The sequence below is a fragment of the Falco punctatus genome (assembly GCF_963210335.1).
Source record: "Falco punctatus genome assembly, chromosome: 1".
NCBI lineage: Eukaryota > Metazoa > Chordata > Aves > Falconiformes > Falconidae > Falco > Falco punctatus.
The window spans coordinates 95,389,881-95,405,845 of NC_137580.1; the positions used below are offsets into that span (position 1 = coordinate 95,389,881).

A 15,965-nucleotide genomic window follows, 5' to 3' on the forward strand; every position below is an offset into this window, starting at 1 on the left:
CCCTTCAGCCCCCAGCTCCTCAACTCACAGTACCTCTGCTCAGGGAGAGGACCCCGGGGTTAACCTTTCCTGCTTTTCTTCTTGCTACAGTCCTACTCACACCTAAAGGAACTCTGCGATGAAAGCCATTAGCTGCAAAATCTCAGGACAAAGTTGAAAGAAAAAATATTCCCCATGCTTAGTCCTACTCCCCAGGCCTATTGTTTCTTTTAAACTTCAGCCCACCAAGAGAAGACTGAGGACAATGCTGAAAAAAGCTGTGTCCCCCAAAGGAGAACCTACAGACCCCATTTCAGCACGTTCAATGCCCAAATGTTTTAGCTGCTCCTCATTTTAGCTCTGTGATAGCTTGCTAATTGCCTCCAGGCAGCCAGCTCTCGGAACTGGAGGAAAACTACTCAGAGGAGGTACAAGGGAAATGTTACCCACAGTTTGCATAGCTCTTAGGAACAAGAATCAAGCAATGAGTGGAATTACAAGGGTCACAGGATCATTCCAGACTATGAACAGTCAGCTGGAATGAGTATCTCAGCACTGTCCCAGGATGGACAGGCTATCACTGCTGTAACAAGACCTAAGTTTATCTGCAGGAGAGCACAGTACTCGCTGAGACTGTCGCAGAAAAATGGTATGCAGTATTTCAGGTTTGAAACATTTTTATATGTTTTATAATTCACGTTGAACATACTGTTCCTATACAGACCAAACTTAGCTAAGTCCTTCAGGTTTTTCAGATAGAAGACAAAAAGAACAATCAAAAAAGACGAAGAAGCAAAGAACTGACTACAAGTCCATGTGGTTTGATATAGTTTCTGAGAAAACAAAAAAGCCAATTTCTTAACATTACAAACTCAATTCTTGTCTCTGAAGCACTACAATATTTATCTATGGATGTGTTTTATATGTGCACGTTTTATGAGGAAGGCAGCTGAACTCTGCAAAGTGCAAGAAAACAGTTCATAGATTAATTGGGTATGAAATACATGGTCTATCCTAATTGCAGAATTATGCAATCTAAAACTGCTTTCTTGCACTTACTGCAGCCTGCTACTCATGTGCAATGGCTATATCAGGAAAAATAATAAAAATCAGCTACTTTATTTACTAGAAAACAAAGCATGTCTTGAAACCAATCATATGCAATGATACACTCATTAAAACAAAAATACACAAAACATAGCCTGAGATTTTATTTCTAGTATTTTTGCCACAAGTTGACATCATTGACAGATTTTTCTTCTCCTTTGGTTTTTAATATGATCCTGTTTTTAACAATTTTCACTTTTCAAGTAAAGCAAATGGAACTGAATACCAGAAAACAAAATAAAAAGCACATTCTGTTTCAAAAATTGAAAGTATAATTCTCCTTTAAGAGAACATCCCTTGGCGTACAAGATTTACACTTCAGAGAACTTAGTAGTTGAAGCTGTTTCATAGAAATAGGTTTGTTGCATATAGATGCATGCTGTATTGATGGAGATATATTGCTGCCTGCAGGACTCAAACCTGCTAAATTTACCTGAGCTTGGTGTTTTCTCACTTAACGGAGTACAGCACAGCACTGAAGAGGAATCAAAACGTTTTGACAACTTCCACATATTCTGAAGGCAAAGCCAGATGTCCTGAACAACATCTCGGGTGTTGGAGAGAATTCTTTCTAAAGTGCACCGACTGACAGGAGACTTGCCAGGCTACCAGGCTGGCTGGTTCTCCACCCCTTGTATAAGCAACTCATCGTCTTTGGTTAGGTTTCGCCAGCTGTTTTGTTCATCTTGTTAACTGCCTCAACGGCTTGCTCTGGCAGGCACGATGGATCTGACAGAATTGAGGTGGTCGTACTTAGATGCCGGAGTGCGTTCAGTACCACTATAAAAAAAAAAAAAGTCAGAAAAGTATGAAGCAAAACCACGAGTCTGACTGCAAACAGATCCACGCAGGATAGTATGCAAGGCTGTTACACATGACAGAATTACGGAAATACTTCTGCAAAACATGCAGACCTCCACACACGGTGATGGCAATAAACAACAGACATGCAGGAACTGTGCTCAGGGAACGAGTAATGGAGATCTAGAACTTTAAAAAACTCAACCAAACAAGCCAAAACGCTTACTACTTCTACAAAAGAAAGAACACTCAGCAGTTATCAATGTAAATACTTGCTGAATTGCAAGGGGAAAAGCTCGAGAAATCATGCCCAAACAGAAGGTCATTTCAAAGCTGAACACAAATCTCTGAAGTCTTCCTTCATAGCGAGAAAGAAATCATACTGCCAAACTTACAGCAATTCGAGTATTTGAAAGCAGCTTGACACTGTTTACATTCTAGTATCTACATTCAACAATTTGGGTGGTTTTTCTGTTCAGTGTTAAGCATGTAACCAAGCATCTTCACAGTCAAAAGAGGTTCTTATTTTTCCACTGAGATAATAAAAAGGAACTGGAAGTCATATTCAGCATCATGTGCTTTGTTTGTCATCCTGTGACTTTCAAGAAATGGTATATATATAATGTCTCACTTCCTATGATCTGGAATAAATGCTGGATAGAACTTCACTTGCCTGGCCTCAGAACAGGAAGAGAACAGTGTTGATCCAACCAGGCCATTGCAGTTTGATCCAGATCCTTAAAGCTTGCTGTGGAAACCATCCCATTGAAGGACTCAAACAATGGCTTAATAATAATGCTGAACTGCAAACCATCAAATGTTAAGGGAGACAACAAAGGAGGAGTTCGAAGCATGGGAAAGGCTACTACAGCTCAGTCTGCAGAGGCAACAGCAGCCTTCTAAATGGACTTCAACTATAGAGGGACTGCAACATTTCAAAAACTATTTTTTGAAATCTGTAACACTAAGACAGAGGAAAAGTGAACCTCAGTTCCCAGTGATACTCATTATTTCTTACAAAATCCCTATACAACTCACCTGATCTCCTACAAACCAACTGCACTGTGGCCCTGTTGTAAGTCCATGCGTATCTGACATTTCTATGTACATGTAAGTCGTCCGATTTCTTCATTGCCACCTTTTTCATACAACCCTGATGCTTTCATAGCAAAAGGATACTGAAGCTTTGGTGTGACCATATCACTTAGCATAGCACACCACAGATGCATCTGAGGTAGAGTCCTTTGATGAGTCTGGCCTGGCAATAGCGAGTCCAGCACAGGCCAGCAGTAAAAGCATTCAGCCAATTTCTCAAGCAGATTTTTCAGCACTCAAGTTCTCTGCTACTGCAGCTAAACAAAGACCTCAAAGTACATAAGCATATTCTCAGAGATGATCAGTGGTGTGGCAAGGACTCCCACACCAAGGACCAGACTTGCTGATCTGCATCTACGTGGACCAGACCAGTAGCAAGCTGAGGACTGTCAGGCTTTCCTTTCAGCTCTCTGTCATCACAGAGTGGAAGGATGGGCCTGGAGTTGGCAATAACCTTCCTGGCAGAGAAGGAGCAGACAGAATTCTTAGTCTGTAGTGTATGAAAACGTACAGAGCACCACCACAAGCCTCAGTTGGCCCCAGCTCCCAGGTCTTCAGATGAGCTTTCCTGGAATATCTGAACTCAAAACAGTTTGTTATAATGTTGCCACATTAATTCACGAAGTAGATTCCAGCTTACAAGTACATTTATTTCAGAAGCTGGTTGGATGATAAAGCTCATCTGAAGGCTCAGAATCTGAGGTTTTACCATGTCACTCCTGTTGAGATTTCCTGACTACAGTCAGCAGCATGTGAGAATATGGCCCAGACCAATCTCAGCATTGTCATACACCCCCATCTTTCTCACTTTGGCTGACAACCAAGACAGGTCTAACAGTTGCCTGAAATTCTTGAAAGGATTTACATGCCCTTATAGACTCGCAGAGTAACTGGAAGAACAACATAGTATTGATATTCTGTTGATACTATCTATATTTTAATAGTCAAGAGTATTCTATTCTTGGGTTATCTCTAGTAGCCCAAGACCAGATTACTCATTTCCCTCCTATATGCAACAGAAACTATACTTCCAAATTTGTAATGAAAACTGCCCTTCCCCCTCTTACAGTCATTTCATGAGGAGGAGATTTTTTTATTATTAGCACTCACCCCTGGACCTTGTCAGCTTTTACTGCAAGACATTCTGAAATATGTCAGCATGTGTTAAGGATTCAATCCAGCTGTTATAACAACTGTTCCATCACAGTTACATCCTGATTTGTGAAGGCAAGTTTGGGAACGTTACTTTGCCTGTCAACCTCCTCTTCCACCAGCTACAAAAGCCTTTGTCCTTCCCCCAACGCTACAAAATTCAGTTACCCAAAATTGCATCTTCATCCCTAATAACATCTGCCACTTTCTAGAAGTGTCTCACTTCCAAATTCTGAAGCTATTCAACATCTTGGAGCAGCACAAAATAATCACGCTATCCAATCAACAAGCCTGTCTGGAGTTGTCTTTAAATAACAATTTTCATTTTTATCTTAAAAGACTTCTGCTTTTGTAATTCACTTGAAATTGTTCCAGAGTTAATAGTGCTGTAGAATCCACAGGTTCCACAGTTACACCAGCTCTAAGTTATCAGAGACTGTGTAAGACCTTGCTAAGAACTGTTTCCTAAAAGGATGCTAAAAGGAGGAGTGTCTTTGTAGGGCCAACATAAACCAGGAAACAACAAATAAAGCATTTTCACTTATCAAAGTATTAAAAATGCTGTACTTCATGCGTCCACAAGCAGGCACATATATACTCATACAATCCAGGTAGTTAGAGGGAAATAGCCAGCACAGAACACAGACAAACAAAATATAAAGTGCAAATAAATACATATTTTAATAAATAAATAGATATGCATATGAACATATGAAGTTTAATGGGAAAAGGGAAGTTTAACACTACTTCTCATTGCTGACTACTAATATCCCTGAACTGACTCAAGCTAATAATGTTTGATCCAAACCAGTTAAGTCTATACAGCTCAGCACAAACACAGCTAATTTGGTTTCATTCTGTTTGCGTCTTTCAACCCCCTGCATGATGATTCACTTACAAACATAGCTTCTAGCATCAGAGAAGCAAAGAGAAACTAAGTTGTTTTGCTGTTGTAACAAAAGACAAACAGAAAACTAAAAAAAGAAAGAAGAAAATACAAGAGGGAAAAAAAGAGAAACTTGCAAATCTTTAAAACTGCAACAGCTTCAGCAATTGTTTGTAATAATTTTTTTCTGCCAAAATGTTATTCTCTGTTCCATTTTCCCAAGATTATAAGAGCTACCGTTACAGAAGCAGATCATTAAACATTTCTTGCAGCACAATAACCCACCAAGAAAACCTTGCCTTTGCATTGCATTTTAATTTCAAGTTACCTTCCATGCTTTAAGGTGAACAAGCTCTGCCCCATGACCACCTATAGGGCAAGGATTCATATCTACATACAGAAGGGAATGAAAACTGAGAACATATATTATCTGAATAACCTGGCTTAAAGTCACAGCATCGGAATCCAGAGTTCTTGGGTCTAAATATGTTAGTACCAAATCTCAATTCAGCAAGTTGATACAAAAGGATACAATCCAAAACTTCCAGTTCTGCAGGGTCCTGCTTCTCACATACTCATCAAACATCCTCCTCATGTGGTCAAATCTTTGTGGTGTTATGGGAATGCCGGTAGCAGGGAGCTGCTGTTGACAAGAACTGAGAAGAAGATGTTCTGAGGTCAGAAGCCCCGTCAGAAAAGACACACTTCTTTCCAGACTAAGTTAAGCGAAAGAAAAGTGTGTAACCCTGACTGAGTTGGCTTCCCAGCACATGACCCCCCCCGCCTCCCCCCCCCCCCCGAATGTAACATAGCCAGGAATACATACTGTTTTCCCATCAATTTTGCAGCACAGCAATGCCCCCAGTTGCTACACACTTATTATTACAAGCAACAAAACTGAAAACAAAGTATAACATAGAAGGAAGTAGGCTTTGACATCCAATTAGACCCACTAGGAGCCAAGGAAAAATTTACAGTTATTCCTGAGCAATGTTACAAAGGAAAAAGGCACAAAGAGTCTTAAGAAACAGATCAATCTAAAATAAAACCAAAGAAATGTCATCAACCCTTTAAAGAAAACTAAAAATATTTTGATTTGCTGATAAGTCTAACATAAAGCCTCAGCCTAATACTTCTGTAGATGAAAGAAAAACCACTGGGGTTCTCAGCATGCTTTGCCATAGTGCCTAACTACTGTAAACCCCCAAAGGAAACTGAGGCACCAGGAAGGTGAAGTGACATATCAGAGCTATGTTCAGCTAGCAGCAAGCTCCTTCATTCCAAGTCCTGTGTCATATGCACTCAGCTATATTTTCCTACAAAAATCGACTGCATTTGGAAAGAAAACTGCAGCAAAGCCATCAAGAAGAGTAAGTGTTTGATAACCCAGTGAGCATAGCTTTAAAAAAAGTCATCACTGGCTTCTTCTCAGAATTATTCTAACTGACCTGATGCTGCCACTGTTGTGCATTCATGCTCAGAGCTTGCTGAATCCACATGGTTGACTACCAACGCCCATCCCACAGCAACCATGCTTTTTGTTTGGCAGTTGGTAGCAACTCTACTACCGTTCAATACCCATCTGTCGTTTGGCATGACACCTGAGACAAATATTCCCTGTTGTTAGCCAAAGCAACATTCAAGCTGCTTTGCTTCATTACAGAAAACTCCCCAAATCTCACATGATGGTAGCGTTTAGCTCCTCGATTTCTTCCCGAAGGCGCCTGGATTCCTCTTGAATCTGCGTTCTTTCCTGCTGTAGTTTAGAGATATATTCTACTGTTTTCTGGAGCGTGATTGCATGGCTGATCTAGACCAAACACAAACATAGAGCTCACTTTCTGGAACAAAGCTAAACTGATGAGTTTGCCCCTAACTTGCTGTAACACCCAGAAAAGCATTTCAGCACCTTTGCTTAAGTTTCCTTTGCTGTGTGCCAAAGCAGATAAAGCACACAGATAGGCAGAGTGAAACATTTAAGATAATACTAAACTTCATTTCTCTGACTTCTGTTAGCACACTGCTACAGAGAAATGTGGTTGCAGCGGTTGTTTTCTTTCAAATTACATTTTTGCTAATTTGTTGAAAGAAGCATTCTAGTAATTTAAGATTTTTTTATTTCATTACCTACACTCTTAAAAATATTTGCAATTCTTACTTAAGTACTGAAGGATTTGCTACATCTGCTGATAGATTTATAATGCTGTTAGAAGCATTGTTTGAAGCTGACAATATAGATTGTTCAGTTTGGAAAACCTGAAGTTATTAAACAGAAGGTAACACAGCCTAGCTATCACCAAGATAGAAACAATGTCCCGGATCTTTTTTTAAATACTCTTTAGTTTTGAGGAACAAATTAAAAAACCCTGTATATGAGAAATAAGTTAATCCGACATTTTACTAAAGCTGAGTTTTCAAAACTGATTACCCTTCACATAGGCTATCCAAGCCAGGAAGTGAAATTCTGACAACTGATGGCCTAAATGTATAAAATGATATAAATCATGTAAACAAATCAACATGCTTCATAGTAAGCTTTCATATTTTCCATGTTTCAAATGGTACTGGTATTTAAAGGACATTCAGAATTTTGTTGTGCAGACAAGTCTGTTTCAATTAATTTGATTTCAATTTAGTGAATTAAGTTAACCAGTGTAGCCAGAATATGTTCTTAATTTGGATAAAGTCATTTGACAATGAGAGGTCAGTTGAGATTTTTTTTCTCTCTAAATCTATGCACAAAAGACGGGGGGCAGGGGGGTGTGTGTGTGTGCAGGGAAAGCCCTGAGAACATTTGCAAGGCTGTGGGCACACAGCCAAATTCTTAAAGGCAGCAGGGTGATGCTAAATGTAAAGGCTCCTACAGGGATTTTCAAAATCATCTGAACTGGCCAGGCTCTTGACTCCTCCTGGGAGGTAAAGTTCTCATCAGTGGAGAAAGTTTTAGAAATTTCACTGGTCTTTTTTGTTCCTCCCTTGGCTCACTGACGTGTTTCAACAGTACCTGCAGGCACACAAGGTTGCTCTGCCATGCTCTCAGCTCACCAAACGCAGCACAGCTGTGGTTAGCAGGGCACGAAGCCTAAGCTAACAAGTTGTGCTCACAGGTGAGTATATTAGCTCAGGTCAAACATCAAGGTATATTAAGCTAGGCCCAGCACTGTACCAGCAGCATCCCTCCGGCTTCCAGCTGGCTCATGGTTCAGGCAGAATAAGCTTATAAATACTGGCTGGACCACAGCTTTTTTTAAGTCCAGCTACAGGGACCAGAAGCCATCCAGAATGGGTATAAAAAGCCAGTATGGCATAAGAAAGATGACATAACAGTAAATGCAAAGTCATCTTATGCTGCAAGTGTAACAAAAATGTTCATTACTGGGGTCCCTAGAGCAAGGATTACAAAGATCTGTTTTTCTTTTTTCCCGGTTGGCTTTAAAGCTGCAGCATCCCATCAGACAAGACTTGTGCAATGTTTGAAGCTGCATCAGAACAACAGTGTCCAAAAGTTGAAGCACTTTCATGCACTCTCTTGACTGTAAGCCATGGATTTATCACCATTCCCTTTCCAAGTCCCTCAGTTCATATATCTTCACTGACTGACTGACTGGCGTTCTCAGTCAACAGAGAAGAGATTAAATCTATTAACAAATCTTTTTAGAACAGCTTTTTCTTATATTCCTTATTAAACTGTTACTGCTACCAAATTACTTACCAATTTGGAGTTGGCTGAAACCAAGCTGTTCAGAGTGCTGAAACCAATCTTGATATTATACCTTCGTTTTTGTTCTGAAATATGCTTCATTCTTCGATTCTGCATAAATAAAATTAGCTCAGTCTATGCTGTTCTCCTTTACCATTCTACTGCTATGACTATTTCAGCTACTCAAATTCACAGTGTAATTTTTGAATTGTGGCATTCATAGTCTTCCCAGTCAAAGCCACATGACTATAAAACTGCAAAGAATGATTTAAGTTATTAAAAAGAAGCATCCAGTGTATTAAATTCAATTCCAAACCTTGCAGATTTTCTTTGTAAAGTAAAAATTCCTATTTAAGACAGTTATAAAATTTCCTTCTCTGAAATCAAATTCCGGTTTTTGAAGCATGTAATTATTTAGGATCTTACTGAAGCCTTTAAGTATAAAACCATCTGTATCATTTATTCTTAATGTATAGATAACATCTACTGATGTAACAGGCAGTCTGGCAAAAACGATAAAAGAATCTACAACTCTAGCCAACCCTGAGGATAAAGGCTTTGTCATGAATTACATTTTCATTTGCAGCATTAAAAACTTATTAGTTGTTTTTGCCAAAATTCTTGGGGAAAAAATAAAGAGTTTGCACTTTGAGAAAGCATTCTTGGCAGACCTAGGCTTTCCAGCGGTAGCTCACCATTACCGCATTTTATAATGGAGGAAAACAACATAGTAAAGCAGTAAAGTGGCTGCCCAAAACCACAGAAAATGCAGGTTGAAGAGCAGGACTGAGATCCCCTGTGCCCTCTATGCTTTGCCAAACTGAAAAAAAACAACATTACCCAGCAACACAGAACTGTTTAGTCTAACTAACGATGCAAAGGAACAAAAGAACGTACATCCAGAGACTGGCAAACATCACTGTTTCTCTTGTCTTACAGAAGAGTTACTGACGGTACACATCCAAAGCAATTCCAGTCAAAGCAGGTGAATTTAAACGGCTATTATGCCCATCTCATCGCGCTGTCCTTACTTTTAAGAACACTCCTCCATCTAGTGGCCACTTTCCCACCCATGGCCAGTCCTAATCTGTTCTTTTGTTAACTTGCTTCTAGCAGCAAGAACAGGCTGCAACTACTGATTGCAAGCATTTATGCCAAGCAAATAACTGCAAACTTTTATGAGTAACTTGTGGCATGCTCAGGAAGCAGCAGCGCTGATTCTCCTCTACAACAGAACTAGAACTGAGTGCAATCACAGGCTACAGGTGTTTAAACTTACCTTTCTGCCCTGGGAGTAGTGATCAAGCTGACATCACCTCATAGGGTATATACAGAGAAGCCAAAAAGGGGTTGGCACTTGCAAAATGGTGAAGTAACACTCCCTTTCACAACAGAATGAAAGAGAGGGTTACAGCTGATTGTCCTGCAGTGGCTGCTTTTTTGTGGAGAGGTTTCTCACACAATCACAGAAAGTGTTCTGACAAGGTCAGCTTGTGTACGAGGTACAGCCAGCTTTCTGATCACGGAATCATAGAATGGTTTGGGTTGGAAGGGACCTTAAAGATCATCTAGTTCTGACCCCCCTGTCGTGGGCAGGGACACCTTCCACCAGACCAGGTTGCTCAGATGCTATCTCTAGACCGCCGAGTTCTTACCCCAATAATTCTCGAAGTGTTTTACAGCTGTAACTTGTAGAGTCTGTGGAGCTGCTTCTCTGTGGAGCAGCATAGCATCACTGGAGACATGCAAGTAACTCAGCAGGTCAAGAACTCCCCCTCCAGCGATGGCCAGAGCCCTGCAGACTGAAGAGCCCCAACAGAACAATGGCAAAAAGCCATGGTTTAGAAAACTAAGCCTGAAACCTTTCACCAAGTAAACTGAGGCCTGTCGTAATGCTCCTGTTGAGCCACAGCAGGAACTGCTGTCATGACCAATAAGGACCTGCAGAGGTGCGGTTAGGCCTGGCCCCTCTGATGACACCCGCCTGAGAAGCAGAGTAATTATTAAAGTCTGACATTTTGAATTGAACAGAGCAGCACAGATGCAGCGCAAGCTAAGCCCAAGGCACAAATACGCCGCTGTTCCTGAAGCACAGCTTAACTTTCTAGTCCATGCTCAGACATCAGGTCAAACAAATAGCTACAAAGAAAAGAAGGAAAGCACCTCAAAGGAAAGGGCACACACCTTTAACGCAGCCATATTAGGGTCCGTGGCAGGTTTTCCTGAGCAGCTGTTCTGAGGAGACTGTGGACTGGGGCTCTGCTCAGAGGTGCAGGGGGAAGCTTGGCCTGAATTCTGACAGTCTCGGCCTTCATAAAGGAAGAAAGACAAGTCACGTTAGCAACTTTCCGTAGCAAAAGTCACTGCTGAGAAGTTTCTATTCAGAATTGAACTGAAATGCAGTTGGCAACCAAATTCATTGATGCAGCAACCACAAGCTAGAAAACGTCAGTTGCTGGGAAAGCTTAGTATGTCATGGCACAAGGCTACTACATCCCAAATAGCAACAATATGTAATACTCCTTTCACACACGTGCGCACTTCAGCAAAGGCATGTTGAACGTGGAGGCTGCAATTCCATCATCCTGCTAGACTCCCCCACTTGACGCTCTAATGGCCTGGGACACAACGGTAACTCTTACAAGCCATTTACCAGCAAAACCAGCACGTCTCTAGAACCAGCCCAGATACCGCTCTACCAACACACATGCAAAAGAAGTCTTTGCACTTACCTACGGTTAACAAGGACTGTGTCTGAGATCTTCCAACCAAAATTATAGTTACGATACTGAACAACAAACCTATTCAGCACTTTCTACACAGATGCCTTTTCAAACGGGCTGAATTTCTTGGTGACTATGACAGTACATCTTTTTAGAAAGGAGCCACTTAGAGGAAGCACAAACTCGCAGTTTGTGGGAACGCTGCACAGTAGTTTAAGACAAAAATGGCACACAACTGGATGCAACTGAAGCTGCAGGGCAGAAGGGCCTAAAATGCTTTTCCTTCAAAAATTATCCAGGGATCCTCAAGGCCAATTTACACCCTGCCTAATGAATGGGAACACACTTAACATGTGTAGGGGAGAGAGAATGCTTGCAGCTTTCTAACTTACTAGGTGTAGGTGAGGGAACTTGTGAACTGCTACTGTGGGAAGAGATTTGCTCTCCTTTCACCAGTGCATCCTGGACTACACTAGGAGAGAAGAGATGTGAGACTGTGGACTGGGTTTGTTGACTACTTGGTGCTCGCTGTGCTGGACCAACCACAATGTTACTACGGAACTCCGTCACCCCGGGAGCCTGGGAACAGCATAGAAATAGCACAGAGAAAAACAGAGAAAGAAAAAAGAGAGCAGAAAGAAGGGCAGAGGAAGAGAAGGGATGGGAGAAAGGAGGGGGGAGAGAGAGAAAGAGAGAGAGATATTTGTTACCTTGCCTTTCACTAAAAGTAGCAAATTAACACATGATTAACAATCTGATGACACGAAACAAGGGCTAATATATAAGGAATTGGCAGTCACTGAAGTCAGACTTCTGGCAGGAGACCAGCATCCTTTCATAACTTAAAGCAGTATTACAACACATCAACAGCATAATATACTAAAATCTATTTCCATCTTCCTGCATACAACATATTGGGAAACCCACTCATATACTCAAGGCACGCCTTCCAATGTGTAAATGGAAAGGTGAGCATCCTGGGTTCCTTATAGCTTCTGCACAATTAAGAAAAAGCACAAACCATCCCCATCCATAGTACTGTGTATACATGCCTCTTTGCAATCTTACTGTTGTGCAACAGAGTCTGTGAAGACTAGATAATGCTTCCAGGCCCATAAAGTAGCTAAGCTAAAACCAAGCAAACATAATGCTGAATGCACAAATGCATACGCTGGGTAACAGGTGAGATTTAGTGGACCGGTTACCCTCCTGAGCACATTACGGCTCTAACTACTTAAAAATAACAGGCCTAGAAAACAAATATATTTTTTTTCCTTCTCCTTACTCTGACAATTCCAGCTGGTGCAATTGCAACATCAGACTGAGACGTGGCTGGCGTCAAAATCCCCTCTCTTTTTAAAGGTGCTGGAGTTACAATCACAGCTCTGGACTGTCCCTGAAAGGCAGCTGAAGAACACAATTCAGTTAGAATAGTTAATGAGACACAAAAAAAAGCTGGAGATTATTTTGTATATAATAACTTGTCATTAAACATGGGAACGGATTAATGGGCACCTATTTGGTACTATATCATTGCAATACAAAGTGCCACCGGTTTTCTGATCTCAATCCCATTAATCCAGTACAAAGGACTCTTTAACACACCAGTTACTGCTGAGGCTTCCAGCATCACTGTCACTGTTTCAAGGTGAAATTACAGAGGTACCTAGTAAATTAGGGAGGTGCAAAGCGTCTTCATTCTATCAGAGAGCTGGGTTTGATAGAAGGAGGATCACCTTCACCTTTCCTCTCCCATCCATACTTCTTAGATCTCAGGCTTCCTCTGCTGACCCAGAAAGGGTCAATGACAGAAACCAAGTAAAGGATGCATATTCAGTACTTCAGCTTCCTTGTATACGTATATGAAATTATTTTCCTCATCACTCTACTAGCTTTTTTCACTACCTGGTTTGATTTTACAGCTGCTTTACATGACACACAAGCACAAGACAACCAAATGTGATTGGGAATCAGCACTAAAATTCCAGAAAATAGGCTAAAGAACCAGGAGTTCTGCACTGTTAGACAGCTAGAGATAATTGTGAATAGCACCAGTTGTCTCCACAAAGTTACAAAAAAAAAATCTCAAAAAAAAGTCTGTACAGAAGACTTGCCTCCACGACAGGAATCAGGATCCTTGCTCTAAAGCTTTTTCTCCACTAAAGCATTGAAGTCTAACATAAACGTGTTAAGATCTCAATTTAACCAATGCAGATGTACAGTTAATAACATGGCACTAAAACTGACATTGTTGTTGCCCAGGCTTTAGAGAGAACATGATTAACCATCCTATATTGCTACTAAGAGAAGAATCATGCAAAGACACGGCTGTTTTGAGAAAGCTAAACTAAACTTACTCAGTCTCATTCTAGCCTGTATTGGCTTCAATTCTCCTTTGTACTAATAAAGTCATGACGTATGAAAAGTGTCACAATGGCTCAGGCACTGCCAATGTACCCCTCTGCAGTTTAGCATCAGGATATTGAAGGGGACACACAGCAGAACAGGGAGACAGCGCAGGATATCGAATGTCCTCTCCCCTACAGCATCATCTGTGACTAGCAACTGAGTTTTGGATCAACCAAAGTTTCTGTATAGTCTTTATCAGAAAGGCCTGTGGATTGCACAAACCTTGTGTCAGCCCACCCTTGCGTGGGTATATCTGGCAGAGAGCACTGTCACTCTGATACAGGGAGTTCATTCTCTGTCTGAGCATTCCCGCATATAAAGCTGGAATCACAACCCTTCCACTGTTCACCGATGTTCAGCCGGACTTACGACATCTCTGTTGAGCTGAAGAGCCTACTCTAACCAGTGCATTAATGGTGCTGCACAAACATGGTATTTCTGAGTTCCAGATTTGGGTAACTGTAACAATCAGCACATATTTAGATGCTCTTTTACATTTTTCATGTTTCCACCCTACAAATGCACCTTTTGCAGACTTTCAGAATGAGAACATTTATCGTGAAGTGGTGATAGCAGAGTTCTTTCCCATGTGAAGTCTTGCACCTGGATGAGACAATCTGTGCTGATTTTTCAGTCCTTATACCACGGGGCAGTAAATGTTATACATCCCTTGCTAACACAGGTTATAATACAATTTGCTTTATAGTCAAGAGGCAATTTGTTTGTCCTGAACAAGTGACACGCATAAATGCCTCAGTTACAAGTACTGCTGTTTATTCTATTGTCAAAAATAAAGTTCCGGTCTTTACACAAGATTGTGGATTTGATCTCTGAGCTTGGTGTCCCAGTAGTTTAAGAGCACTGAACACGTGCCACTACTAGGAATGAAAAACAGAAACAACTTTAAATTTAGATGAGAAACAAAGCCATTTGTTGCAATAGTCTAGAGGTAACTGATGAAGCATTGGGAAAGTGATATATGGGGTGAGGAACAACCGAGAAAACACTAAGAAAGCTAGGAGCAAAGGCTTTCTGAAAATAAAGAGTTGCCTACAACGCTTTACTAAATAAGAAATGCATGTCATGACTGCTGAAGGTACATGGACTCTCATTTTATAATACGCTATGGACAGAAATGCTGCCATTAACACCCTAGTGCTATTAATCACAGACCAAACTGTTCCCAGTGACATGCCAGAATTAGATCCCTGGGTCTGTTCTACTCCTGAGCGGTGATGATTTATTTTAATTATTTTTTTTCCCTTCTAGTGGTGGGTAACCACAATGCCAGGCCCTGGCAGACACACCTACTCCTTCATAAAGCCTCTTTAACAATACTCCTCCAGGCAGGGTTCTTCTTGAATTCCGAATTCTTGTTGCACATTTCAGGTAGCTGAAGTCACTTGGTGTCCAGCCAGCACAAGTTTTTTAGAAAAACAGTGTGCAATAACCCCTAGAAAAAGTGTACCGCCCGTCCTGCTCTAGCCTTGAGCTTTCCCACATGGAACACTGCAAGCAGAACTCTGCTCACGCTTGCTGTTCTTAGCCTTGTGCAGTGCCAATGGCTCCAAATCACATCCAATGTGGAGGTCCCTGCATATGAGTTAGCAACTCATATTCTGAACTGAAAACCATGCGCTCTTGAAGCATCCCAAGTCTGAAGATTCCTTGAGACAATGATCTCCAGCTCTCCCCACCTGGTTCTTAGTCCTTCTCCACTAGAAGGACTGATTCTCATCACCCTGGTCTTGCTAGGGAGCACTGATGGTAGATGAGAGCCACACTTCCATCCGGACCAGTGCAGTGGTTCACTTCAACAGGTGCTCTGTAGCCAACACAGTAGTTTCTGTCTGGAAGAGTTTCAGGCACACCCAAGTCAAACATCAAAATACATCCAAAGCATTACCCAAGGATGTACACCAGTACCCTGGTATTACAGAGTGCGACAATGCACAGGCAGGCGTAGTGACTTGTCCAGGGAGTCAACGACAAGGGCAATTCTGCCAGTCTCCATCCCACGCTATCTCCTTACCATCTCCTACTCTACCGTGATTGAATGCTCTGAGGGGCAGAGTAAATCGGAACAGCATTAAACATCAAACTCAAAGTTTCT

The 15,965-nt window shown here is 41.3% G+C and overlaps 1 protein-coding gene across 1 annotated transcript in view; it reads right to left on the reverse strand.

Annotated features, from left to right (window-relative positions):
• Positions 1 to 1,166: 1,166 nt before the first annotated feature.
• MLXIP (MLX interacting protein) overlaps positions 1,167 to 15,965 on the reverse strand; it is a 49,347-nt gene continuing 34,548 nt past the window's right edge. The window contains 9 exon segments of the mRNA XM_080406169.1: positions 1,167 to 1,777; positions 1,780 to 1,866; positions 2,561 to 2,690; positions 5,553 to 5,676; positions 6,703 to 6,830; positions 8,733 to 8,831; positions 10,905 to 11,029; positions 11,836 to 12,022; positions 12,729 to 12,850. Of these exon segments, the coding sequence (XP_080262295.1) occupies positions 1,692 to 1,777; positions 1,780 to 1,866; positions 2,561 to 2,690; positions 5,553 to 5,676; positions 6,703 to 6,830; positions 8,733 to 8,831; positions 10,905 to 11,029; positions 11,836 to 12,022; positions 12,729 to 12,850 (1,088 nt within the window). The 3' untranslated portion in view covers positions 1,167 to 1,691.